The sequence below is a fragment of the Cololabis saira genome, chromosome 8, assembly GCF_033807715.1.
Source record: "Cololabis saira isolate AMF1-May2022 chromosome 8, fColSai1.1, whole genome shotgun sequence".
In the NCBI taxonomy this organism is placed as follows: domain Eukaryota; kingdom Metazoa; phylum Chordata; class Actinopteri; order Beloniformes; family Belonidae; genus Cololabis; species Cololabis saira.
In genome coordinates this window covers 26,407,086-26,429,166 of record NC_084594.1, presented here as the reverse complement: position 1 = coordinate 26,429,166, position 22,081 = coordinate 26,407,086, and the positions used below count along the sequence as shown (strand labels likewise).

The window sequence follows — 22,081 nt, the reverse complement described above, 5'->3', positions numbered from 1 at the left end:
ATGCATGCCTTCAGTTTTATTTTCAACACAACACACATATAATATAATATCGCAAATAAAATGATTAAAAGGTGCAGTAGGTAAATATTCTTTACTGAAATCTCAGTCACTGCTAACATCCTCTTTTTGGTTTTGTTCATGCAGGCTTATGAGCCTGTTTTGTGGTTTGGAGTTGGTCCATGAAGGCTTTCTTTCTCCATCTGCAGCCCGAGTTGCAGGAGTTGGGGTCCATCTGCACCATCCTAGGGTTAACTGATTAGCAGGAACTCTAGCTTTAAAAAAAAAAAAGATTAAATACTGGTACCTTTAAAACAGTCTAGAAATGATCATTGCTGCATCCTTCAGCTTAATATCTGACAGTTTATGGAAGATTTTTGACACCGATTAATTCAATGGTGTCAGGCACAGATATGCATGATTGGAAAGATTTCCAGTGCATAGAGTTTCCTTAATGTGTATCTTAAGTTTATGATTTGAACTATAAAGTTTTTTCAGATAAATATACTGAAGTAATTGCAGCTTCATGGACTGGCAAGGTGGAGAAAACAAACGGACGGATAAGTCTAACTGTCAAGTTTTTTATTGCTGCATGCCTGTACTGGCTGGTTCATATGCTCAAGTATCAGCTAGCCCTGCAAGGCACGGTCCAGTACGTGCTCATCCTGCACAGGAAATGGCATGGTGACACACAGCTGCCTGTTCTCCTCCATGGTGCGCTGGATGGTCTCATAGGCATTCACATTTCCAGACCAGCAGCGACGTGCCACCTGCAATGCGTAAAAGCACAGAGATTACTGTAAACAAGCAGTCAAACTATAAGCAACTGGGTAGGCTGGAATTGATCAACATGTTCCCCTTTCTGCATTCTCACCCCATTGGAGACATCCCAGTTGAGCATCAGACTGGCACGTTTAGCTGCATCCGCTGTGCCGTCCAACAGCAAACCGAATCCCCCATTCATCACCTCTCCCCTACAGATGTGATACAGCCATAAACATGCTGACTTCAGTTAAATAAGCCACAAAAGTCAGTCACAAGGTTAATTATATGCAGGACAACCAGTCTGCCTACCAGCCAACGCCTCCACCATTGTGCAGGGAGACCCAAGTGGCACCTCTGAAGGCATCACCTACAAAGTTCTGGACTGCCATGTCTGAAAAGGAGAGACATTGGGAACTGAGTTGTCATTTCTTGTTACTTCTGAAGTACCTTTGACAATATGTATGAGGACAAGAAAGGAAAACAGGTGGCGTTTATAAAAATGATGAGCTTAGGGGCAAATCCACAAATCTAAATGGGCTCAAGTTTAAAAGTGGTTCCTAATAGATTGCAGAAGAGCTGCCATAAAAATAGTTCACAAGAAGTTTTCAGAAATTCTAAAGTCAGGGTATTAAAAAACAAACAAACCTGCTGGTACACTGCACAGAGCACAAGTCATATCATCTATGTGTTTTTTGTACTAATGGGTTTTCCAAGTCAACGAAAACCCAGTATTTTAAGCCACTTTATGTAGCAATATCACTTGTGACCGCATGAGGGCATGAAGGGCAGCTGTGCACACAAAAATAACCACTGAATATGCTGTGCTAATGAGTGTGGATGTGCTCAAAGGTTTTATAATACCATGTAATGAAATAAAATCAATGACACTTTATAAATCAAAAATTCTATAACACAGATGGAGATTACAGCTGAAATTGTGAATACTGTTGTAAAAATAATATCATTGTGACTGGTACGACACTGTTTGACTTGTATTGTGACTTGTAATTTACACTGGAGGTGTCACAGACAAGACGATTGTATCTCTAACTAAAGCAAAATATTTCTCATGTAAATATCAGGAAACTCGATTCGTGGCCGAATATTAATGTCCATGGACCACTGATTCTTCGTATAACTGTACGGGTCATTGTCAAGTCCAACTGCCTTTAATTTAAGCCGAAAATCGGCTGCTATCCCGTCTTCTCCACTAGTTGCAGCTGTTTTTGCCACTCAGTGCGAGTAAGGGGGCTGGTCCAGTGGGGAAGTGACGTCAAAGCATACCCTCTATTAGGATAATGCCCAGATTAACCTTAGATTAAAGAAAGGTTTTAAGAAATTTGAAGGAACAAAATAAACTTGGCCTCCTTTGTAAAAATGTCTCTCTGTAGCCTCATACATCTTTTAATTGTGAAGGTTTCCCAAAAATGACAGAAGGTGTATGTATGTGTCGTTATAGGGGTTATATTAATAGAATCAGATATAATTTCTTCCTTTTTAATTAAGTAAAACTGTCCAGTACTGTCTCTATCTGTGTGTGTGTGTATGTGTGTGTTTTGTGATGCACAGCTTATATCATGTGCCTTGACACAGGCACAAAATATGATAGTACTATTAAGCCTACTATCTGCGCGCAAACTATGATAATGTGCGTCTTCAATGTAATTTAAGCACCCTGTATCATAGCAACATGCCTGACTTTTGCAACAAAGAGAAACCGGGGGAAAATCGCTTGAGAATCTGGTGAGTTATGGTCATTGTTATTCCTTTTAAACAGGCGAGTGAAGGGAGCTGACGGCCGGAGCGATATGGCGGCCACATGGCCCGTCAGCTCTTAAAGGCAGCAGCAGTGAATACTGCGTCTACTCTTTAGTCCCTTTTTATCACGTCTATGGTGTCTCATGCCAGGGGTTTATACATCATCTTTCTTTTGCTATTATGCCCTCATGTGGTCACACGTGTTAATGCTACTTAAAGTGGCTTTGTTTTTGTTTGTTTTTTGCCAGTTTGTTACAGGTTGTCTGGTTTTAGTCATTAATGAAAATATTACACATACATATTGAATAGCTATACAATTAGTTCTGATTTGATTGCTTCTATTTTTGTTGGTTTGTTTGTTAAAGTTTTTATATATTAGCTCTTAGCTGCATAAAACGGTAGGAAATTAAGTACCTGCACAGAAAGCAGAACCATCATAAACATTCGAAGTCTCTCTGAAGGGGCTGTCTGTGCCGCTAACATCATGATGGTCTCTGCTAATAACCACTGGTGCCTAAAAAGGTATAACAACAAGATACACTACTGAGAGGTCGGCTAAAAGATATCATTGTATACATCCCAATAAATGTGAAGGAGTCTTAGCGAACAGTCAACTCATCATACTGAAACTCTTCCATCAGCGACGGCCTGGTTGATAGCCAAAGCAATGCTGACTCTTCCTTTCTGGTCAGAGTAGAGGATTCTAGCTTGAGATCCCACCACCTGAAAAAGGAGAAAACACAGAAGAAATCAGAAATTAAAGTAACAAATATTGTGTTTTTACTGCTGAGATTTGCTGTGACAGCGTGACCAAAGCTGACCATTTTGTGTTTTCCAGCCTCTTTGATCCAGCGATGGTTGTCCTTGTATTGCTGTTTGATGCGATCCGACACACTGACACTTATTTCCTCCAGAACAGAAGTAGCGATGCCGTCGGTTACAGCCAGATCTTTGGGATCACCAGATGTGCACACCCAACGAAATGGACCAAAGCCCAGTGAGAAAATATCCCTGCAGGAAAGACAAAGGAAACGCAGTCACAGAACGTTATCAGCCCATCACTCCTTAGCTTTTCCAGGAGGTAACAAAATGTAAAATATATGTTAAAATATCTTGTAAGAGCTGCATAGCTTGAATGAAATACAAAATATCTCACCCCATGATGTGCTGAACATAAGAAGGGTAACGGAACTCTGTTGCTAATCCATCAACTTTTTTAACATCTGCACCTGTATAAAATAAAATACGTGTCTCTTCATTACTTATTATCCTGTCTGATGGTGATGCTGCTCTGTGTGTGTCTGTTACATTGCTCACCAGCTCTTTGGGCCTCCAGGAGAAACGCATTGCCATAGTCCCAGAAGAACATACCTGCGTCAGACAACTTGTTGATAGCCTTTATTTGTCTTCGGAGGCTGTGTTGGCATTAAAAACATAATACTTCATCCTCATAAACCAACCTTTCACAGATCAAATACTGTAAACATTTATTCAGATCAGAGATGAACCCAACCTCTCTTGGACAGTGCTTCGAAACCGTCCAGCATCAGTGGCCATGAGCTGGTTGGCCTGACGGAAGCTAAGTGAGACTGGGTAGTAGCCGCCATTGAAAGGGTTGTGCAGTGAGGTCTGATCTGAACCCAGATCCACCAGAAGTTCTCCGGTCCTTTCATACTCTAACAGGAGCCGCTCCCTGTTCACAAGACAGGTTTGACAGATGTTTCATGAGCATGTAGCAAAAAAGTGCCTCCTTTGCTGCAGTTCCAGACTTGGACTGTATCTGAAAAACTCACCACAAGTCCACAATGTTGCCATGGTAACCCATGCTGAGGGGAGTCTTGGAGCTCCTGGCATCTCTGTAAGACAAAGCAATAATTATCGTCTTTCAGAGCAGAATGGTTTCTACGGTTGTCCTATGTTTGGGCTTGAGGGTTTCAGAGTTTGGGTGCTGAACCCGGGTAAGTTTACTGCCCAGGTAAGGCATTTACAATAAATATCAAGTTTTCAGGCACTCTCAGGTGTGCCACATTGTGCTTTGTTTCAGACTGATCTTACAATTCGGATTGTTTGGGGAATTCTGTCTTTTCCTTTATTTCTTTTTCATTTTATTTTATTTTACAATAAGTAGTAAATAAATTTTTTATGTCTTTCCTGTTGGCTTGATGTTGTTGTGTCTCTGCTTTTAGTGAGTCAAAGACAATTTTCCATTACAGTAGACAATGGAGTTCAGTTCAACTTCATTGATTCGATTTCATTCAACTCGGGTTTATTTCATTTAGTTCAGTTCAATTCACTTCAAGCTCTTTGATCATTTGTTGTTTTGAAGTTACCCTATCTTTAGCTAAGATTTAGCTTTATTATTAAAATTTTCAGGAAAAAAAAAAGAAAAACAAACTATGTTATATATCTGATCTCAACACTGGCCACTAGATTATTGATTTAAATCATCAACAATCTCCTCATGGTCTCAGAAGTTTGACTTGTGATTATGTATCTCAGTGTCACATTGGAGCTGAGCAATGACAATATTCCACAACAGAAGCTTGAACACGGTCGTATTAAAACTCTCATGGACATTGACAGGTGAAATCAATGATCTTAAACTATTTACTACAGATTTGGACATTCTGTTCAAATTTCAAGTTTTCATTAATTCTAACAGTTGTTACCTGATACGTTTAATGCATTGATCCAAGCTGCTGGTGACTTCCATCAGCCAGCCTTGCTCATGTCGCTTTCTCAGCGGAACCTCGTCCACCTACAGATAGATCAGTCACACAATCACAACAATGCACAGTCCTTGCTCTGATTCTTCTCACTCATTGTCCACTGAGGGTTAATGACTGGAATCCGGCTGACCTCAGCAATCACTCCAATACAGCCAGAGATGACAGCAGCTTTCGCCTGAGCCCCGCTCATGCCCCCCAGACCAGAAGTCACAAAAACACGGCCTCTCAAGTCATCCGTGCCAAGGTACCTTCGGCCTGCATTCAGCACTGTCAGCTGCACAGAGAGCCACAAGGAAACATGCTGCTGAAAACATTTAGGCAGGTGCTACATCCTACAGCACAAAGGCATTTTAATTTCTGGAGAATATGTTGTGTGCAGCTGTTTTTTTTTCTTCTTTTTTTACAAACCATCGTGCCATGAACAATCCCCTGAGGTCCAATATAGCAGTAGCTGCCTGCTGTCATTTGACCGTACCTGCATATACACAATAAAGTACACGGATTAAACCACGCTCCTCATTTTAAACAAAACATATGTTAACGGTAACCTTGCAAAAACTTACATTGATGCACCCAATGCAAACATTTTCTCATATTGATCTCTGGAGGAATAGTTTGGAATAACCTGAGTGAAACAAGCAGGAAAGCTGTGAATACGTCATACCAGATGTCACTGTTACTTTATCTGGACGGACGTGTGCTGTGCCGTTACCATGCCGTTGGTGATGATGGCGCGAGGTGAGGACGGCAGGCTGGGGAACAGGCCCATGGGGTGTCCGCTGTACATGACCAGAGTTTGCTCCTCTGTCATCTCACTCAAGTAGTGCATCACAAGGCAAAACTGCACCCAGACAATCACAGACGAACACAAACCACTGAAGTGAAGGTGTTTAGACTGTATTCATTGAAGCCATGTTGATTCGGGGCTCACCTGGGCCCAGTTACTAAACACCTGTCCGTTCCCTCCGTATGTGACCAGCTCTTGGGGAAACTGCAGGATGAAGAAAGTTTTAGTTTCCAGAAATGGCAGAAAACCTGACACGTATAGCTTTTACTCCATAACACAAAGTGAGTAAGAATTCACCTGAGCAACAGCCGGGTCCAGGTTGTTCATGATCATTAGCATTATGGATGCTGCTTGACGTGTCCGACAGGGATACTGATCTATGGGGTAAGCTCTGAGAAAAAATAGAAAGAAACCCTGTTACTGCTGTGGCTAAATAAACAATCTACCACATTAACGTGAATGCTACATCTTCTCAGTTTATTGCTGCTGTGTTTTACTTGTTTAATTTTTATTTTTTCCTGTAATAGTGTGGGCTCATGAAACCCTTAGAAATTTGAAAACAATTAAATAAGATTACATGCCAAACATCACGGAATGTCAACTTTTTGTTCATTATATAAAGATGGAACAGACCTACATAGCAGCAGATTAATGTATTTGATTTATGTTGCATACATTTGCTGCGCAGTTACAGTATGTAAATATCCAGATATATAACTTTCCTTTGTCAACATGTCTCAAATAAATATAGGGCTATTGTCTATACTGTAACTACATATGGGGTCCTTTAGTAATACTTGAAATACCTTTTTTGGGCACTTAAGGCCCTGTTTCTTGTAAGGGTTCCTCACCTCAGCTGTAATGTGGGACAGAAGCGGTACATGTATATGTGCCCATACTGCCGCAGCTCTTGAGCAAATTCAGGAGCAAGAGTTGCGTGGTGGCAGGGGGGGAAGTAGCGCAAGGCATTTCTCAGGGCCAGCTAGAAGGAGGAATAGTTTCAGTGAGTTAGTGAAAATAAATGAGTTTTTTAATGACATCAAACAGACACGAGTAGATCTTTTACTCCTATTGCCACCCATCTTGTGCAACCGGTAAAGTTCTTCCCATATTTCTCTTAATTATTGACAAAGGTCTTTGCTCCACGTTTGGGCAATTGCTTTTGGACCTTTGAAAATAATCAATTTGTTTTCAGTATGCCAACAGGAGATGATGCAATAGACAAACAAAGGAGTAGGCACAATGAAAAATAAGAGCTCTTTAAAGCACATTCAATTGAAAATAAGCTGTAATGCTGTTTGGATCAGAGATTAATTTATAATAACATTCAGGGATTGTCTGTTAGGTTTTTTTTAAATGGAAAAGTTTACTGCCACCTACCTGGTCTTGGTTTACTGTGTTCAATGTAACTGTAATTTTAATATTTTCGATATTTTCCCACTGAAAGCATTTTACTTGCCATCAGGAGAAAAGCAGTGATATTAGAGATGATATAAAATATATATATATATATTTTTCAACTGATTATGTGAACCACACTTCAGCTCAGGATATCTAAATGTCCATGAGAGCTATAATTAAACATTGAAAGAACTATTCACCTGGATTACAAACTGTTAGATGTTTAAAACCTAAAATTGCAAAGGTATTTTTAGCATTTGTACTCACTCGTTCCTCTTCAGCTGTGAGGTTGGGAGTCCGAATAGGTGCATGTGGTACATTGGGATCTCTACCCCGGTTAGGTGGTAGGGGATCCAGAGGTAGACCACTACATAGCTTCTTTAAATCAGACATAGCACTGAGCTTCCACAGAGACCTGGAGGTAAAGATCAGACTGGACCCTGAAGGCAGCTTAAACCGTAAATGCAAACAAGCCTAGAGAAAGACTGCACATTTGTAAATTTTTTAGGTTGAACATTAACCTCCTTCCTCTCATTGGCTTGTCAACTTTTTTTGCCCCAAAGAAACCACCAATAGCACACCATGAACTAGTGAAGTGTGGTTGGGAATTATTGATTCCTAACAGAGTTTAAAGTGGTTCGTGCTTCAGAGGACGAACACTGAACCCGACCCCTGACCTGAAACATGAAATCACTGCCAAGTTAAATAAAAGTGCATACCACAATCCTCCACATGGATATATTAGCAGACATTTGTATGCTCCTGCCATCAGATATAAATTAGAAAGCAAACACCAGCAGTAAATACCATAAATAACCTGTTGTGGGAATAAACCAAAAAACAAAACTTCAACTGCAAATCTGAAGGTACACAAATCTCCGTACAAAGCTGCAATTTCACAACCAATTTTTTTCACAAGGTCAACAGAAAATGAGACAAGTTTGAGTCATCATAAACTTTAATATAAAAACTCTCAAGAATATCCACTTAAATCAATGCTGCACGCAACTGTTTTTAGGCATTGAGGTAAATGATTCAAGTGTGGGAACAGATTACAAGTGCAGTCCAACAGGTGAGATAACGGATTCTTCAGAACATTTATTCTTCACACCTCTGTGATTTCAGCAAATCTATCACATTTAAAAATAACCTTATAGTCAAGATTAATAAGCAGCAATTGTGTACAATAGTTATGACTAATATATATATATATTTCTAAAAAAAAAAAAAAAGGGGGGGGGGATGCAAACGAGACAACAGAGAAAAATAAAACATTTTGGTGTAACTTCAGTGTCCAATGTTTTCATGGTAAAGTGGACAAGCAGATTCAGCTGCAGACACAAAGTGAATTCACTGGTAATGCAAACTTGGTCCTGTTTGCTTCATGAGTAAAGGTTTTTTTAAACAGTTTGGGATGAGCACAACGGCACAATTGAACAATCTTGAATTTGAATCGTTTTTTTTTTTTCTTAAACAACTTCACTCAAACAGTATTTAATTCCATTTAAACATGACTTCTAATCATGAGAGCCACAAGAAAAGTGCATCAGGCCTTAACAACAATAAAATGGCATGTTTTTGTCTGCCAGAGTATACCTGCTTTGAAAAATCTAATTACCTGCCTCCTTTTTGGAAAAAAATATGCACACTGATAGATTCAACTGGTCCGTTCTTCTTCAGCTTTCAAACCAACATCATGCACACCTCTAAACAGCAAAAGTATTTCTTTTCATTTATTTATTTTAAGTAGTGGAGAACTAATGACAACCTTTTAAGAAAAATATAGGCATCAATTTAGTCCCATAAACAGATGACTGTGAACTGTGAATGTGAAATGTGATTAAGCCCCACGTCTCGCGTCAGAAAGCTCATCATTAGCTCCCCGCTGAGGTCTCTGTGCCGGGCTTCGTGGTATCAGAGTCCTGGTCAGAGGCAGGTGCTACGTCTGCACCTGATTGACCTACAGAGTCAGAGTCTTGTGAAGTCTGGGGGGATGAAGTGTCGTCATCTTCTTGTGGGTAGAGCTCTGGGTAGCGCTGTAAACATTCCTGCATAGCCCTGAACTGCTCCAGGCATTCAGAGCCCTTCACCTCCTCCTTACTGTAGTGGAAGCAGGAGAAGGCATCCTTAAATTCAGTCCCACAGGGACCGCTGGCCATCCCGCCCAGGCAGGGGCAGTTCCAGTTTATCTCTCCATTAGGAAGAATTAGACCTACAATGAAAGTGGAAGCCTTAATTCATACAGTAAAATGAAAATACTTTTGTTTTTTTTTTAATGCAGAGCTCCAGTTCACTTTGATGACAGATTTTCAATGCAGGTTTTCTTCCCCTCACCTCGCTCCTCATATGGGTCATTGGGATCTTCTTCTACAAGTTCAGCACTGCTGGGTGTTTCATGATCTTCTTTGCTAACAAAGATGATTTTATCTTTACCTGTAGAGTGAAAGAGAGGTTAAATAAAAAAATAAAAATAAATAGAACAGAGTAACGATCAATAAGACCAGGGGCGTCAATTCAGTATGGCAAGGTATGGCAGCCGCCACACCTTGGCTTCAAGGGAAAATGTAAATGTTTGTTTTTTAAATAAGTGTATGGAATTACTCTGTATCTATTTGTATTGATTATTCTATAACTTAATACATATAGAATAACTACAAATGCAAATCAGAACAACATGATCGATTTCACTAGTTATTTTATACTGCAAAAACTCAAAATCTTAACAAGAATATTTGTCTTATTTCTAGTTAAAATGTCTAATTTTTAGTCAAAGAAAATCTCATTACATTTAAGACAAGACTTAAAAACAACCATTTTCACCTGTTTCAAGTAGATTTTCACTTGAAATAAGTAGAAAAATCTGCCAGTGGAACAAGATTGTTTTTGCTTGTAATGAGAAGATAAATCTTGTCCCACTGGCAGATTTTTCTACTTATTTCAAGTGAAAATCTACTTGAAACAGGTGAAAATGGTCAAATAAGTTATTTTTCTGGTGATGACTCTTGTTTTAAGTGTAATGACATTTTTTGACTAAAAATGAGACATTTTAACTAGAAATAAGACAAATATTCCTGGTAAGATTTTGAGTTTTTGCAGTGAGTGAGACTGCATTTGAAAAAGTTCCAATTTTCTTGACCACACAGATAAGCTCCATAGCAGACTTCTGTGATGAGTATTTGCTGGACGTGTTGATTGATACTCTAGTTAAGTTCTGTGACTCGTAACCTTGCCATACCTTAGCTTCCACTGAATTGACGCCACTGAATAAGACCTTCATGAGTATTGTGTGTAATTACTGGTTGTTAAAGTACAAGGACTTGAAAGTCACTGTTGCCTAAGCAAACACAATGAGGTGCTTTGACCTACTGGTTCAGATAAATCAGGACATTTACATACAAGGCCTGCAGAGACGACAAACAGCCTACAAATTAGCCTTAAATTAATACAAAACCCTCAGCTTCACATTGACCAGAGGTTGTTGCTGGTCAAGGTTAAACGGTTAAACCCCGAGGGGACCATCTTTTCATTCGTGACAAACGGTTGCAGAATTGACAGTCCTTAGTAACGCATTAAACACTTATATTAACGGAGACACTCATGCTATCATTCAAACTTAATTCAACTTTAGTGTGAGCTTTCCAGAAAAGTTAGCCATCTAGCAGAGCATGCTTACCTTCCTCTCTAACAGAGCTCATTTCTTCACACTGGAACAGATTCAGATCCTTCTTTAAATAGGTCTATAACAACTACTATGAGGTCACCAAGAAAAATAAATAAATAATCGTAATGAGCAACTACACTACGCATGAAAATAGCACGTTTCACTCCATCATCTGCACGGTTGTTTCACAACTATCCTTGCAGGAGCATGATGCGGAGTTCTTCTTCTTCGCTCCTGATGCGATGATCGCCTCGACGTTACCGAACTCTCTGCTGCCACCTACAGGTCACAAACGTCAACACTGTTGTACAAATGTTACTATGTTGTTATGGAGGTTGATTTGTGTCATGATTCAATAAAAAAAAAAGATTGCTTCAATTAAAAAATATATTTTCAATTAAAAAAAAATTCACTTCAATAAGAAAAAAGGTGTTTGAATGCAAAAGAAATATTTGAGACTCAAAAAAATGTATTTGAACACTGTTCTTATTTGATTGGAAATGTTTTCAAATTTTTTTGTTTTAAGCAACTTTTTTGATTGAAGTAGTGTTTTTTTTGTGTTTGGGCCATATTATGGGTAGGACATTTGTGTCTTTATCATTTAATCAAAAAAGAAGTTGCTTCAAAAAGAAAAAAATATTTTTTACACTTTTTTTCTTTGATTGAAAATTTTGTTTTTGATTGAATTGAATTTTTTTTTAATTGAAAATATATTTTTTGATTGAAGCAATCTTTTTTTGATTGAATAATTCTACCTCCATATGTTGTATGGAGTTATTAAGTCCCTGAAACCAGAAATATTTTACATGACACATTATCACATGACAGCAACTAAATGCATCTAGGCATCTAGACATCCTCAAGACGATCTGCTGCAGGTCAAACAGAATGGGGGAGAAAGGTGATTTAAGTGGCTTTGAACGTGGCATGGTTGTTGGTGCCAGACGGGCTGGTCTGAGTATTTCAGAAACTGTTGATCTACTGGGATTTTCACACACAATCATCTTTAGATTTTACAGAGAATGGTCAGAAAAAGAGAAAATATCCAGTTCTGTGGGCACAAATGCCTTGTAGATGACAGAGGTCAGAGGACAATGGCCAGACTGGTTCGAGCCGTAACTTAAATAACCACTTGTTACAACTGAGGTGTGCAGAAGAGCATCTCTGAACGCACAACACGTCGAACCTTGAGGCGGATGGGCTACAGCAGCAGAAGACCACACCGGGTGCCACTCCTGTCAGCTGAGAACAGGAAACTGAGGACAAAAAATTCATACAGGCTCAGGCTGGTGGTGGTGGTGTAATGGTGTGGGGGAATAATAATTTCCTGGTGTAGGAGTGCGGGAAAAACGGAGTCACCAATGTAGGAGTGCGGTTGTTGTAGGCAGAGAAACGACGGAGATTAATTCCTCTTTGGAGAGCACTCCATTTAATTCAATTCACACAGTGAGTAACAAAAAACACAACCACAGAAACTGTCGCGCAGGTAATGACGTCAGCACCTCTGAGGTGTGTCTCTACTCTTAGGGTAGCACGTATAATTAAAGGAAAGAATATCACTTGTAAATAGAACAACAAGGCATTGTAACATGGGCGAGGTCGCCGTGAATTATAACTCTGATAATCAACAATTGTCCTGTGTGTATATCCACCACACTGGCACACTTTGGCCCCATTAGTACCAATTGAACATTGTGTCAATGCCACACCCTATCATCAACCAATCATCTCAGACTGGTTTCTTGAACATGACAATGAGTTCACTACTCAAATGGCCTCCACAGTCACCAGATCTCAGTCTAATAAGAGCACTTTTGGGATGTTGTGGAACGGGAGATTTGCATCATGGATATGCAGCAACTGTGTGATGCTATCATGTCAATATGGACCAAACTCTCTGAGGAATGTTTCCGGTACCTTGTTGAATCTATGCCATGAAAAGCAACATAAGATGATTATAATTTTTAATGCTTGGATGAACATTGTTTGCAGAACAACAGCTGCCTGAAGTTTGGAGCCCGTGAACATCACCAGATTAGGAATCCCCTCCCTGGAGATGCTTTGCTAGACTTTCACAACAGACAGCCTTCAGTTTGAGGGTTTTTCTGACTTCATGTTTGTCTTCAGTAACTGCATATACTCATTATTTAAGAATATTTAATTTCTTTGCCTTCAAAAAGTATTATGGAGCTTTTGTAGAATATCAGGGGTAATTTTCCATCTGCATTGTGCTGCTCTGTCCTATCAGTTTTGTAGTATTTTGCTGAATAAGAGCAGAGCATCGCCCTATACACCTCAGAACTGTTCTTGCTACTTCTGTCAGCTCTCACATCATCAGTAAATCCTGTTGCACTGGCAGCACTACATGCCCATACTGTAACACTGCCTCCACCATGCTTGATATGGTACAATCTTTAGTTCTTCCTGCTCTTCTCTTTGCCATTTTCTGACAAAGTGTAATCTTTCTTTACTCTTTACTCTAAATACAAGTGATTTACACCTTATTGAGCCTCATTATTTACATTTCTGAACAAATCTCGATTGGAAATTTCAAAGTTGATTATTCTACCTTCTCCAGGAATAACAGGACACTTAAGTTGTCTCTCATGGTTTTCCAGGCGTTTTGAAGTTGGTCCCCTGTACGTTCTTGTAATGAGTGTACCAAAGTGGTGATTTGGCTCTGACTCAGCTATATCTTTTCATATAGATGACTACACAAACATGAAATAAAATATTGAATATGCTTTGCAAATACTGCAAACTATATTTAAAAATCTGAATTCCAATTAATTCCCAGGTATCAGCTGACCTACGATATTGAAACTATACACTGTGAATTATTAAGCAGCCTTACACAAACAGACTGAAAAAATGAACACCACAGCATCAGAAAACAGCTAGTTTGAAGTGAGATGGAAGAGATTACTCAGAGCAATTTCATTCCCCACAAGTCTTTATTGAGAAAGTTTTTTTTATTTAATTTTTTTTATACAAGTTTGTTCTGAAATGCATTTATTTTTACATATTCAAAGACTTCATCTTAAACATAAGACAATTTCAAAATTATTTAATGCATGGCCTATGTACAGTAAATCAAATTTGTTTGAAAAAGTGATTGTATATGTAAAGCGGAGAATTCAAAACAAGAGTATGTGGGTAACAAGAATGAAAAAGAAATACGAGTTAATACTGTAGATCCTTGGGAATGCCATACATTTAAACAGGAACCCCTGCTTCTCCTAAAAAGGTTCACTAGGTGACTCTTCAGACCTTTCTGTTTGAGGCTGGAACCCAATGTGAGCTCCACATCCTCTACTTCCAGGACCCCAACCACAGACAAGCTCTACATAAGGAACATATACAGTACTTGACTCGGCATCTTGACAGTTCGACTTCTGGTCCACATTTTCACCTTATTGGCAGGTTAGCAGAAAAATAAAAATACATCTGACAGTAAAAGTACAGGCTAAGATAACACTAAGCACACAGCAGGCAGTTGACCGCCATCATACAAGTCAAGTATGCCTGCATACCGAAGCGCTCACTAGTCAGTTTGGACAGAAAAAAAGTGACCAAACTCCCGCCTTTGGGGAGCTTTAATCTGGAGTCACATATTTATATAAAATTGAAAAACAAAAACCAAAACCAACAACAGATGAAGTACAGTTGAAATGGTGGGTATTGCTTCCCTTTGGAAGATACGAAGTGGGAGCAAATGAAAGTCAACATGTAGTTTGACCAACTCGCAGTATCTCATTGCAACAGAGATTCCTAAAGGTTCCTCACATGATTGGAAACTGCAGAGGTGACGAGGCAGGGGGTTCTCCTTGATCTAAAATAAATGCGAGGTTGGTGATCCTAATAAAAGTTGGTAGAAGGTGACAGGATCGTGGCTAGTCTAGAAGAGCAGCGCTCCCACGCTGCCCACTTCACTCTGTTCTTTGACAAAAATTTCAAAGTACTGATAGATGATCGTGACCGCCAACAAGATACCAGTACCAGAGCCGATGGCACCGAGGAAGTCTGCCATAACTGATAGACCGCCAATGCAGAGTCCACCAAAGGCAGCTGCGGTTGGGATGTACCTTTATTGAGGCAAGAAAAAAAGAAAAAAAATTAAATTAAAAAAAATCTGAGAACTTTATCACAAAGAAAATGATATTTTATCCATACATCCTGATGGAAGATATTCAGATAATGTATGATTGTGAAACACAGAGTAAACTAGGAAACACTGAGCTTGAGAGAAAAAGGAATGGAGCTCAACATGTTTTTCAGTAAAGAGAAGTAAGGAGGTGAATGGTTACAACATTGAAAGATTGAATCACGTTCTGCTGCAACTTAATTGGTGATTACAATATTAATAAAAATTAACTTTGTGTAGCCCATGAAGATCAAAAGTGAGTAACAGTCTGTGTGTGGAGGATTTTCGATTGTACCTGTTCAGTTCGTGAACCATTGATGTTTCTCTGTGTCCCCTCATCACCATCTGTTGCTCCTTCAGCTGCTTTGCCACCTGGAAGATAATAAAGAGTGTTGCTTAAATCTGAAGTACCTTTGAGGGGAGAACTGCCCCCAATAATACGGCACTACTTGATAGAGAAGACTTATGACTTACATCTTTCGCAGATGAGCCTGAAACTTCAATCCAAGTCTTTGAGAAAAAGGCACATGAGCCGAGCATGAAGACGATGTAGATGATTGCATGAACCGGGTCATCTAGAACAGACCCAAATGACTCGGGGGGAGAGAGGTAGTAACAGAGACCCCCGACAGGATAGGCACGAGCTGGGCCGCCGGACGACGTGTCCTACAATCAACAGAAAAAATATTGTGTTCAAGAAGAAGTATAATATTCATTTAACAGTGCAAAACGAAAGGAGTAATTAATACCAGAGCTCCAGGATCAATAATTCAACTCTTAAAATAATCTGGGTCCATTTTTCATTTATTGTTATATTTCTATACCCCTTAGATTGACTGCAACCCAGATACTGTCAACGATTAAATGCCATTTGCAAACTTTTAAAACGTTTTAGCCACATTAACAAAAAAATATTTTTCTAAAGTATAAAATCTTCTGTCAGATTGTGTTTCACTGAATTCACTAAATTAACAAAAAGGTACCTTGATTTTAAAGTAACACTTTTTCGTCTTGTGTGTCTAAAGTACAACAGTAAACAATAGTGTATTTTATCCTGTTTTAACTGTATAAAGCTCTCTGGAGTCCCAGCTTTTACTGTGCAAAGTCCCTAGAAAAATACACACACTCAGTCACACCTAGAGTCAATTCATAATCCACACTTTAACACGTTTTCTCATTTGTAAGCAAAGCAACAGCATGCATACTCAACCTAAAGTTTCAAATCCAATTTATGTGAGAGTGCCAACTACTGTTAACATAATCTGCCATCAGACGTAAGAGCAAGTCAGTGTCACATACTCTGCAAATCTCAAACATGTTAACAACCTCCAACTGTTCATTAATGATGGCTTTGAAAAAATACCGTTATGATCTCTCAGTCAAGTTGATATATTTTGTCATCACTTCATTTTTTCTATGACAAATTTGAAAGGATGTCATATTTAGAATATAAATCCTTGAATGATCAAATCCGAGGTCAGTGATTTTGGCCTTTAAAATCATTTCATCCTTTGGGCCAAATGCAAAGGAAGAAATAAAACTCTCAAGCTGTTCCTAAGTCATTTGGATGGTCAAACTTAAGGAGACTCCTACACAGTAAACTGGTTATATACTTACAAAGAAATGTGAGAAAGCTTAATAATACTTACAGACCACGTTCCGAGCAGATTGACCAGGAAATTGCCACTGAAACGTGTGGAAAGCATCTGGGAGATAACGTACAAGTTGGAGACCAAGGCAGACTGCAGGATGATGGGAATGTTAGAGGTGTAAAACAGCTTGATAGGGTAGGTGTTGTACTGGCCACGGTAGCGAGCTGACTTGATGGGCAGATCCACTCTGAATCCCTGTGAGACAATGTCAATTTTTAGATAATCATGTATATTTTAACCCTTGATTATTTCAGAATGACATCACACAATCAAAAGGGACAGCAACTGACCTGAAAGTATATCACTACAGCAAATACGAATACAGTGGCAATGAGGTTCATGAGGTTGGGCAGGTTCTGTCTGTAGAAGGCCTCTCTTAGAGCACGCACTTTGTCTGTCCTGGTGGCGAGGAGGTGGAAAAGGGCGATGATGGCTCCCTCAAACTCGGTACCTGGAAAGAAAAAAGGTCATAAGTATTACAAACATGTGTCCAGACTGTTCCATAACATGCACACTTCTTAGGCCAATACAACTCTTTTTCAGGCCAGTCTGTGGCTCCTTACCCCTTCCAGTGTTCACAGTGGTGGGGCTGAAGGCCTTCCAGACGATAGTCTCACAAATGTTCGTGGCAATGAAGAGCGAGATCCCCGAACCAAGACCATAGCCCTTTTGTAGCAACTCATCCAGCAGCAACACAATCAGCCCTGCAACAAACAGCTACAAAAGAGCAAAACAGAATCAGGCAGGTGGAAAAGTGCTCCCCATGGAAAAATGTTTTATTGTTATGCATTTCTTTTCACTTTTTATTTAAAACAAAACATTAGACCATATTTTTTTATTTAATGACAGGAGATAATGATGCTTGTATGTGGTTTTAAGTTATTTATGTTAGTGGGTTAATTTTTTACATTTGATCACAATTGCATATTCAAAGCTCATATGCTGTATATACTGTACATATGCTTTATTGTTTTAAAATACATCATCAGCTATGAGTCCTTCTTGGTGTTCTCACCTGTATGATGATGAGCAGACAGATCCCTGCACCCATTTCTGATGGATCTCCATACATGCCGGTCATCACATACACAATAGCCTGGCCAATTGTGATGATCATCCCAAACACTGAAAAAAAAAATTAAATAAAATGGTTTGTTAGAAAAATTCTAGATTATAAAAACCTTTAAAGGAACATCTGATCCCGGATTATTTACATTTTTGGGCGCCGTTAAAGAGGGCTCTGTCCTTTGGTGTGTCTCCAACTTCAATGATCTTGGCTCCAGCAAGGAGCTGCATTATCAGGCCTGAGGTGACGATGGGTGAGATACCCAGCTCCATCAGAGTACCTGGTAGGAGATATTCCCAATTAGCCATACCAGTAAGACAGCACACTTTTAATCTCATTCAATATCTGACAAATACCTCTGTTTGAAGCTAGAATGACTCTCATCCAGTAGAACGGATCTGCAGAGTCTGAAGACATTATACCAAAGAGAGGAATCTGGAACAGCAGAAATCATAGCTTTAAATGCTGCTTGAACTACACTGTTAAAATACACTCTTTCTACAAAACCCCATTATTATTATTTTTTGTTGTTTGTTTTGGTATAGTCAACTAGATACTCAATCATGTATCAACATATATTTTTCCATTGTGCTAATTTTTCCACAGGTGGACATGAGTTAACTAGGCAATAAATTATAGAACCCAAATTGTCATCTATTTGAATTAGTGAGAAAATAATAAAATGTATTTCTATAGCACCTTTCATACAGGAATTGCAGCTCAAAGAGCTTCACAGTAGCAATATAAACATGTTAAGAAAATTGAGAAATAAACAATAATAGCAAATAAAAATAAAAGATAAAAATGATCATATCGAAACATTTAGGTGCAATACATAATTCTGACAGAATTCAGTTCTTAATTCCTTTATAGAACAATTACTAAGATAGGATAAAAGCAATGTTGAATATAAAAAGGTAAAAATACTGCACTGATTGGCTCTTACCTGACAACACACCAGAAAGATAAAGAGAGTGATGGCAGTCCATAGCACCTTTTCTCTGAACTGGATCTGTTGATCGAACACATTGTGAGGAATTCAAGAAGAGAAGATCAGCGTTAAAGTTTATGTATGATTACGTGCAGTACTCGAGTTGTAAAAAAAAAAAAATCAGGGGGGATGGTGGATTTTATTATATGGGGAGAGATAATTTGTGCTGATTACAAATAATATAATATATTATAAATAATAGCACTGACCAAAACACCTGCAGAAATACTGCAGGAATGACATAGCAGCAGTTAAATGCAGCCTTCTGTAAGCTTTAAATATCCACTGGGCTTACATCAAATACATCAAAACACAAAAATAAAAAACAGTTTTCTGAACTTATCAATATGCCTCTGTCCTTCACAGGATAAGTAAAATGGATCACTGCAAAAACTCAACATCTTAACAAGAATATTTGTCTTATTTCTAGTTAAAATGTCTCATTTTAGTAAAAAAAAAAAATCTCATTACACTTAAAAGAAGACTCATCACTGGAAAAAAACAATTTTCACCTGTTTCAAGTAGATTTTCACTTAAAATAAGTAGAAAAATCTGCCAGTGGAAGAAGATTTTTTTGCTTGTAATGAGAAGATAAATCTTGTCCCACTGGCAGATTTTCAAGTGAAAATTTACTTGAAACAGGTGAAAATTGTCAAATAGTTATTTTTCTGGTGATGACTCTAAATGTTGAAATAGCAGTAAAACCACATTCATTGATGAAATGACATAAGGGATGGAAAGGCAGGATGGCAGTTTTACAGGGGGGATGATTTTGATCCCCCCTCATCCCCCCTCAACTCGAGTACTGATTACGTGCAATTATAGTACTAAAATGAAAGTAAAATTTAAAATATGCACCTTTCGTTCAGGTTTTTGGATCTCTGGCAGCACTGCACAGAACGGCTTTATCACCTCCAAGAATTTGACTGAAAACAAGCAAAACATGAATGTTATTGACTTAAAAAAATAAAAATAACCGAGTATCAATGGGACGTGGCAGTGAATGGGGGTGGGGGGGCAGTGGTTTACGATTCAGGAACATTCAGCACAATATTCAATTAAACATTTTACATTGCAGTTTTTCATTCATTTTAACTTCACATTCAGTGTTCCTTGTGTTTCTAACATGAATGGGGCTGTTGGGAGAGCGGCAGCAGCAGATCAGCTCTTATGCGTCGTCATCACTAGACTGTCAGTGTCTTTGAATGAGTGGCTAAGTTAGCAGCAGCTTTCACACATCTCAGACTACAATGGCCGCCCTAAAACTATATCAAACGCGTGAAAATAGACTTATGAAAACAACACACAAGCAACAGATTAAGTCAACTAATGACTGCTAATCGGAAGGAGTTTATAATACGTCAAAGGCAACTATCAACCCAGCTAACTAGCAACGAAAGCTATAGCCGCCTGTTCTCAAGGCGAGCGATGATTCTCAGAGCTAACTAAGTTAACTGGCGGATTAAAAAGCAACACCACTGATCCTTCGTAGACAAGAGATGTCAGCATCAGGATAAGTTATACTCACTGCCCATGATGTCCCAATTGTTCCCTTATTCCTGCTCTTTGCGGCGTAAATGAGACCGGAGTCACTGACTGATGGAGCCTCCGGCAGGAAGAGGAGGGGGCGGGGCTAGTGCCAGGGGGCGGGCCATAGGCGGGTTGGGGGCGTGGTTATGACCAAGGGCGGGGCTAGGGCGGGGTCAGGGGCGGGGCAGACCGTAGAGACACGTCACCACTACATCCATGCTACAGACACGAGACCACTGACTTAAAGGAACAACTGGAGAAGAGCCTTGCTCCTATCAGTTCAGGATTCAGAGAATGGGGATCGAGGTAGAATTCTGCTGGGTACCTGCTCATGTGGGAATACAAGGAAACGAATGTGCAAATAAAGTGGCAAAAACAGCATTAAGCTCAAAACATATCACTGATATTCCATTTGGAAAAGGTGAAGCTAATAATCAATAATCCAAAAAAGAATATCTGATTTTTGGCAGAAGAAGTGGGACGAGGACAGTAAGGGCAGAACATAGAATACAAAACACAGTCAAAACACAGAGTATCAAGGGAATAAGTAGGAAAGAGGAGGTAGTCTTAACAAGATTACGTTTTGATCACACTGGACTAAATAAGACTTTATTTTTATTGGGAAAAGTAAATTCAGAACTATTTACTTCTATATGTAAGAAAACAGAAAACGCTGAACATGTTTATGCAATGTAATAAATATACCAAAGAAAGGACAAGGTTGGAAGACAGGGTGAGAGAGGCAGGGCGTGAGTGGAATCTTGAGGGATACTGGGAACTAAGGGTGATAAGGTGTGGGAGACACAGAGAGGGTCATAGAGTATCTTAGAAACACTGGCTTGTTTTACAGGATATAGTGAGTATATAGCGGTTTATTTGTTTTATTTTATTTATTTATTTATTTATTTTTGTTTGTTTGTACTTTTTTATTTATTGTTTAGAGTTTTTTCTCTTTTCATTTTTTTTCATTTCATTTCATTTTATCATTTATTATTTCATTTATTATTATTATTATTATTATTATTATTATTATTATTATTATTATTATCTTTATTATTATTATTATTATTATTATTATTATTATTATTATTATTATTATTATTATTATTATTATTATTATTATTATTATATTAGATTATTTAATGTAAAGCTATAGACAACTAGATCCTGTCCTACATACTCCGGTTCAGTGGGTGGCGGTATGTACCTTACAGCTGGTATTGCAATCCACCAAAAAACACAAAGAAGAAGAAGAAGAAGAAGAAGAAGAAGAAGAAGCCTGGCTCCTAACTTGCAGAGAAGACTTACTCATAGATATTTATCATAGTTTACTAAGATTACACAGGTGTGGCATAGACGTACAGTTCTGTTGGGTACCAGCACATGAGGGAGTAACAGGGAACGAGGGTGCTGATAAATTAGCAAAAATGGCACTGCAAAAGGAAATAACAATACCAGTTCCACTAGGAAAAGGAGAAGGTAAAGCAGTAATAAAGAAAGAAATAGAAATATGGCAGAAAAGGTGGGAGGAAGATCAGAAAGGACAGGGATATCACAAAATACAAAAGTCTATCATAACAAAGAATTATACAGAAAGGAA

The 22,081-nt window shown here is 38.7% G+C and overlaps 3 protein-coding genes across 3 annotated transcripts; all 3 read right to left on the bottom strand.

Annotated features, from left to right (window-relative positions):
- uroc1 (urocanate hydratase 1) lies at window positions 1-7,906 on the bottom strand. Its single transcript, XM_061727441.1, has 19 exons — window positions 7,705-7,906; window positions 6,888-7,018; window positions 6,334-6,427; window positions 6,181-6,240; window positions 5,962-6,090; window positions 5,813-5,874; window positions 5,658-5,724; window positions 5,380-5,523; window positions 5,190-5,278; window positions 4,314-4,376; window positions 4,034-4,213; window positions 3,838-3,935; window positions 3,677-3,749; window positions 3,342-3,531; window positions 3,145-3,243; window positions 2,935-3,034; window positions 1,072-1,153; window positions 872-971; window positions 1-767 (listed from the first exon to the last, which is right to left on the bottom strand). The coding sequence occupies exons 1-19, from the start codon at window positions 7,828-7,830 to the stop codon at window positions 627-629; spliced, it is 2,028 nt and encodes a 675-aa protein (XP_061583425.1). The 5' UTR covers window positions 7,831-7,906; the 3' UTR covers window positions 1-626.
- A 769-nt stretch (window positions 7,907-8,675) lies between these two features.
- On the bottom strand, window positions 8,676-11,317 carry LOC133448681 (mitochondrial intermembrane space import and assembly protein 40-B-like). The gene is made up of 3 exons (XM_061727445.1): window positions 11,111-11,317; window positions 9,772-9,870; window positions 8,676-9,649 (listed from the first exon to the last, which is right to left on the bottom strand). The coding sequence occupies exons 1-3, from the start codon at window positions 11,130-11,132 to the stop codon at window positions 9,312-9,314; spliced, it is 459 nt and encodes a 152-aa protein (XP_061583429.1). The 5' UTR covers window positions 11,133-11,317; the 3' UTR covers window positions 8,676-9,311.
- Window positions 11,318-14,053: 2,736 nt separating this feature from the next.
- sec61a1a (SEC61 translocon subunit alpha 1a) lies at window positions 14,054-20,600 on the bottom strand. The gene is made up of 12 exons (XM_061727440.1): window positions 20,480-20,600; window positions 19,810-19,877; window positions 18,907-18,972; window positions 18,317-18,395; window positions 18,109-18,240; window positions 17,910-18,019; window positions 17,458-17,611; window positions 17,185-17,345; window positions 16,892-17,089; window positions 15,717-15,908; window positions 15,538-15,614; window positions 14,054-15,183 (listed from the first exon to the last, which is right to left on the bottom strand). Exons 1-12 carry the CDS (start codon window positions 20,484-20,486, stop codon window positions 14,997-14,999), a joined length of 1,431 nt encoding a protein of 476 aa, XP_061583424.1. The 5' UTR covers window positions 20,487-20,600; the 3' UTR covers window positions 14,054-14,996.
- Window positions 20,601-22,081: the final 1,481 nt, after the last annotated feature.

What these genes read in the sequence shown, in the direction of transcription:
- sec61a1a (XM_061727440.1), bottom strand. An exon ending in CTTTAACGGCGCCCAAAAAT is followed by an intron (nt 18,020 to 18,108) that starts GTAAATAATCCG and finishes TTTTTTTTTCAG; the next exon opens with TGTTTGGGATGATCATCACA. An exon ending in CAGGCTCATCTGCGAAAGAT is followed by an intron (nt 15,615 to 15,716) that starts GTAAGTCATAAG and finishes ATTATCTTCCAG; the next exon opens with GTGGCAAAGCAGCTGAAGGA.
- LOC133448681 (XM_061727445.1), bottom strand. Translation starts at nt 11,132, where the DNA reads ATGAGCTCTGTTAGAGAGGAAG. An exon ending in GAGCTCTGTTAGAGAGGAAG is followed by an intron (nt 9,871 to 11,110) that starts GTAAGCATGCTC and finishes TTCACTCTACAG; the next exon opens with GTAAAGATAAAATCATCTTT. An exon ending in TGACCCATATGAGGAGCGAG is followed by an intron (nt 9,650 to 9,771) that starts GTGAGGGGAAGA and finishes CTTTCATTGTAG; the next exon opens with GTCTAATTCTTCCTAATGGA.
- uroc1 (XM_061727441.1), bottom strand. Translation starts at nt 7,830, where the DNA reads ATGTCTGATTTAAAGAAGCTATGTAGTGGTCTACCTCTGGATCCCCTA. An exon ending in TGTTTAGTAACTGGGCCCAG is followed by an intron (nt 6,091 to 6,180) that starts GTGAGCCCCGAA and finishes GTCTGGGTGCAG; the next exon opens with TTTTGCCTTGTGATGCACTA. An exon ending in TCGCTGATGGAAGAGTTTCA is followed by an intron (nt 3,035 to 3,144) that starts GTATGATGAGTT and finishes ATACCTTTTTAG; the next exon opens with GCACCAGTGGTTATTAGCAG.